Source organism: Stomoxys calcitrans, chromosome 2 (assembly GCF_963082655.1).
Source record: "Stomoxys calcitrans chromosome 2, idStoCalc2.1, whole genome shotgun sequence".
NCBI lineage: Eukaryota > Metazoa > Arthropoda > Insecta > Diptera > Muscidae > Stomoxys > Stomoxys calcitrans.
Genome location: NC_081553.1, coordinates 34,305,743 through 34,307,513, shown reverse-complemented (window position 1 = coordinate 34,307,513; position 1,771 = coordinate 34,305,743). Strand labels below are relative to the sequence as shown.

Here is a 1,771-nt window from a genome sequence, read left to right as displayed (position 1 = left end):
AAAATTTCTTCAGTGTCTCCGAAAGGTAAAAGAAATGAAAAGTGATTAACTTTTGCAACCTGTATCTAATGCTGTTTCTCAGATACTGCTCAACAAAACCATTTTGCTTGCATTTGCTTCTTTTGAAGATGTCAATAGATCAACAATTTTTGACTTCTTTCCACTTTTATGCACAGTGGTCTGGGCCGATTCTTACTTCTTCTTACGCCTTTAAGAAGTTTCTACAAAATTTATTGTAACAGCCAATCACAAATGACATCTCTTCTTGGATTCTTATATGGAACAGATATAAATTTGCTAATATCTAACTTATAAATCCTACATCAATAATATTCCACTAGTATCTAACCAAACCATCTTAGAAGAGTTATTGTGATTACAACACTGGATGTCACCACGGCTATGTTAACTGGGTACAACGATATGCTTGAGGCCGATGACGTAGGACGAGGTGTAGTAGTCGAATATTTTATTTTGAGACCACCTAAAGCAGAATTGGCATACATTCGCAAAGAATTGGCACATTCATTGTACAGCGAAAGATTAGTAGGAACTGTAATTAGACCTTCACAATTGGTAAGACCGATTTTAATTTGATCGAAAATAACTGTGGCCTCTGCATTGGCTTCTGGCGGCAATTGACCTTGAATTAATTCTTCGATCTCGACTATAATCGAATTTGAGAATTGATAAGCCTCGTCGACATTGGCTGCTTCGGTGATGAAAAAGTTGTTAAAGTTCTGGAAAAAGAAGGGTACATATTTTTTAGCTAATATTTTTTTGAAAATTTATAAAGAGGACATACAAAAATATCCTTAAATAGACTGTTTTTATTATCTGTTTAAATTCGACATTTAATGGTAGAAAGGCCAAAATTCTGTCTGTCACTTTTATAATTGGTTTTCTAAGTTTTTGCAAATTCCAATATTATATCAATTGATTAGGCCTTACTAAACTTTATTTGTTTCTATTTACCACAAAAATGAACAGCAATAGTATGGAAAATTTCATCCTATGGTTCATTGTGATTCTCTTCAACCGTCAACCTTAGATGTGAGACTTTGCTAGAATTTAAACAAACTGACAGAAAAGTTTGCACTTTGTGACTGTCACCGGGGGCGTTCCTGATTACCTTAAAAAAAGATAAGATATTTAAGATGATACTAACTGGCATTGTCATCAGCATCAGTTTATATAATCAAAAAGTAAAAAAATGTGATCAACAATATGATTTAAAAGTTTTACAGCGTTAAAAGTTTTACATGAATAACAATTGCTTGGTTTTTGTTAAAAATAAAGGTTAAATATATTTTATTATCTTAGATTTTGAAAAGTAATTTTCTTTCAACCGATTCGAAGTTTCAAAATTTTTTCGATTTCGGATAAAACCAGTAAAAACGTATTAAGTTTGTCAGAGCGGCAGATAGGTCTATATATCCAAATATGTCCCGATCTGGACCATTTTTGGTTCGGATATCGACGAGCCTAATAGAACTCAAAAAAATTTTCCGAAAACCGGTAATAAATGCGCTTTTATCGGTCTAAGAACCTAAATGGGCATATCGGTCTGTATGGCAGCTATATGTAAATATGGTCCAATATACACCATATTCGAGTCAGATGTCGAGGCCGCTAGTGCAAATCACTGTTTCAAATTTCAGCAATAGCTTATATATAAAAATCAATTTGTGTTTGTTTGTAGGTTTGTTTGTATGTTTGTGTGTTCCTTATAGACTCAGAAACGGCTGAACCGATTTTCTTCAAATTTTCA

At 33.0% G+C, this 1,771-nt stretch overlaps 1 protein-coding gene across 1 annotated transcript; it reads right to left on the bottom strand.

Annotated features, from left to right (window-relative positions):
• Nucleotides 1-248: 248 nt before the first annotated feature.
• LOC106091690 (uncharacterized) lies at nt 249-1,060 on the bottom strand. Its single transcript, XM_013258301.2, has 2 exons — nt 976-1,060; nt 249-740 (listed from the first exon to the last, which is right to left on the bottom strand). The coding sequence occupies exons 1-2, from the start codon at nt 1,021-1,023 to the stop codon at nt 345-347; spliced, it is 444 nt and encodes a 147-aa protein (XP_013113755.2). The 5' UTR covers nt 1,024-1,060; the 3' UTR covers nt 249-344.
• Nucleotides 1,061-1,771: the final 711 nt, after the last annotated feature.

Excerpts from the sequence above, each read along its gene's own strand:
- LOC106091690 (XM_013258301.2), bottom strand. The coding sequence starts at position 1,023 with ATGAACCATAGGATGAAATTTTCCATACTATTGCTGTTCATTTTTGTG. Across the intron at positions 741-975 it reads TATTGCTGTTCATTTTTGTG|AACTTTAACAACTTTTTCAT; the intron begins GTAAATAGAAAC and ends TTCTTTTTCCAG.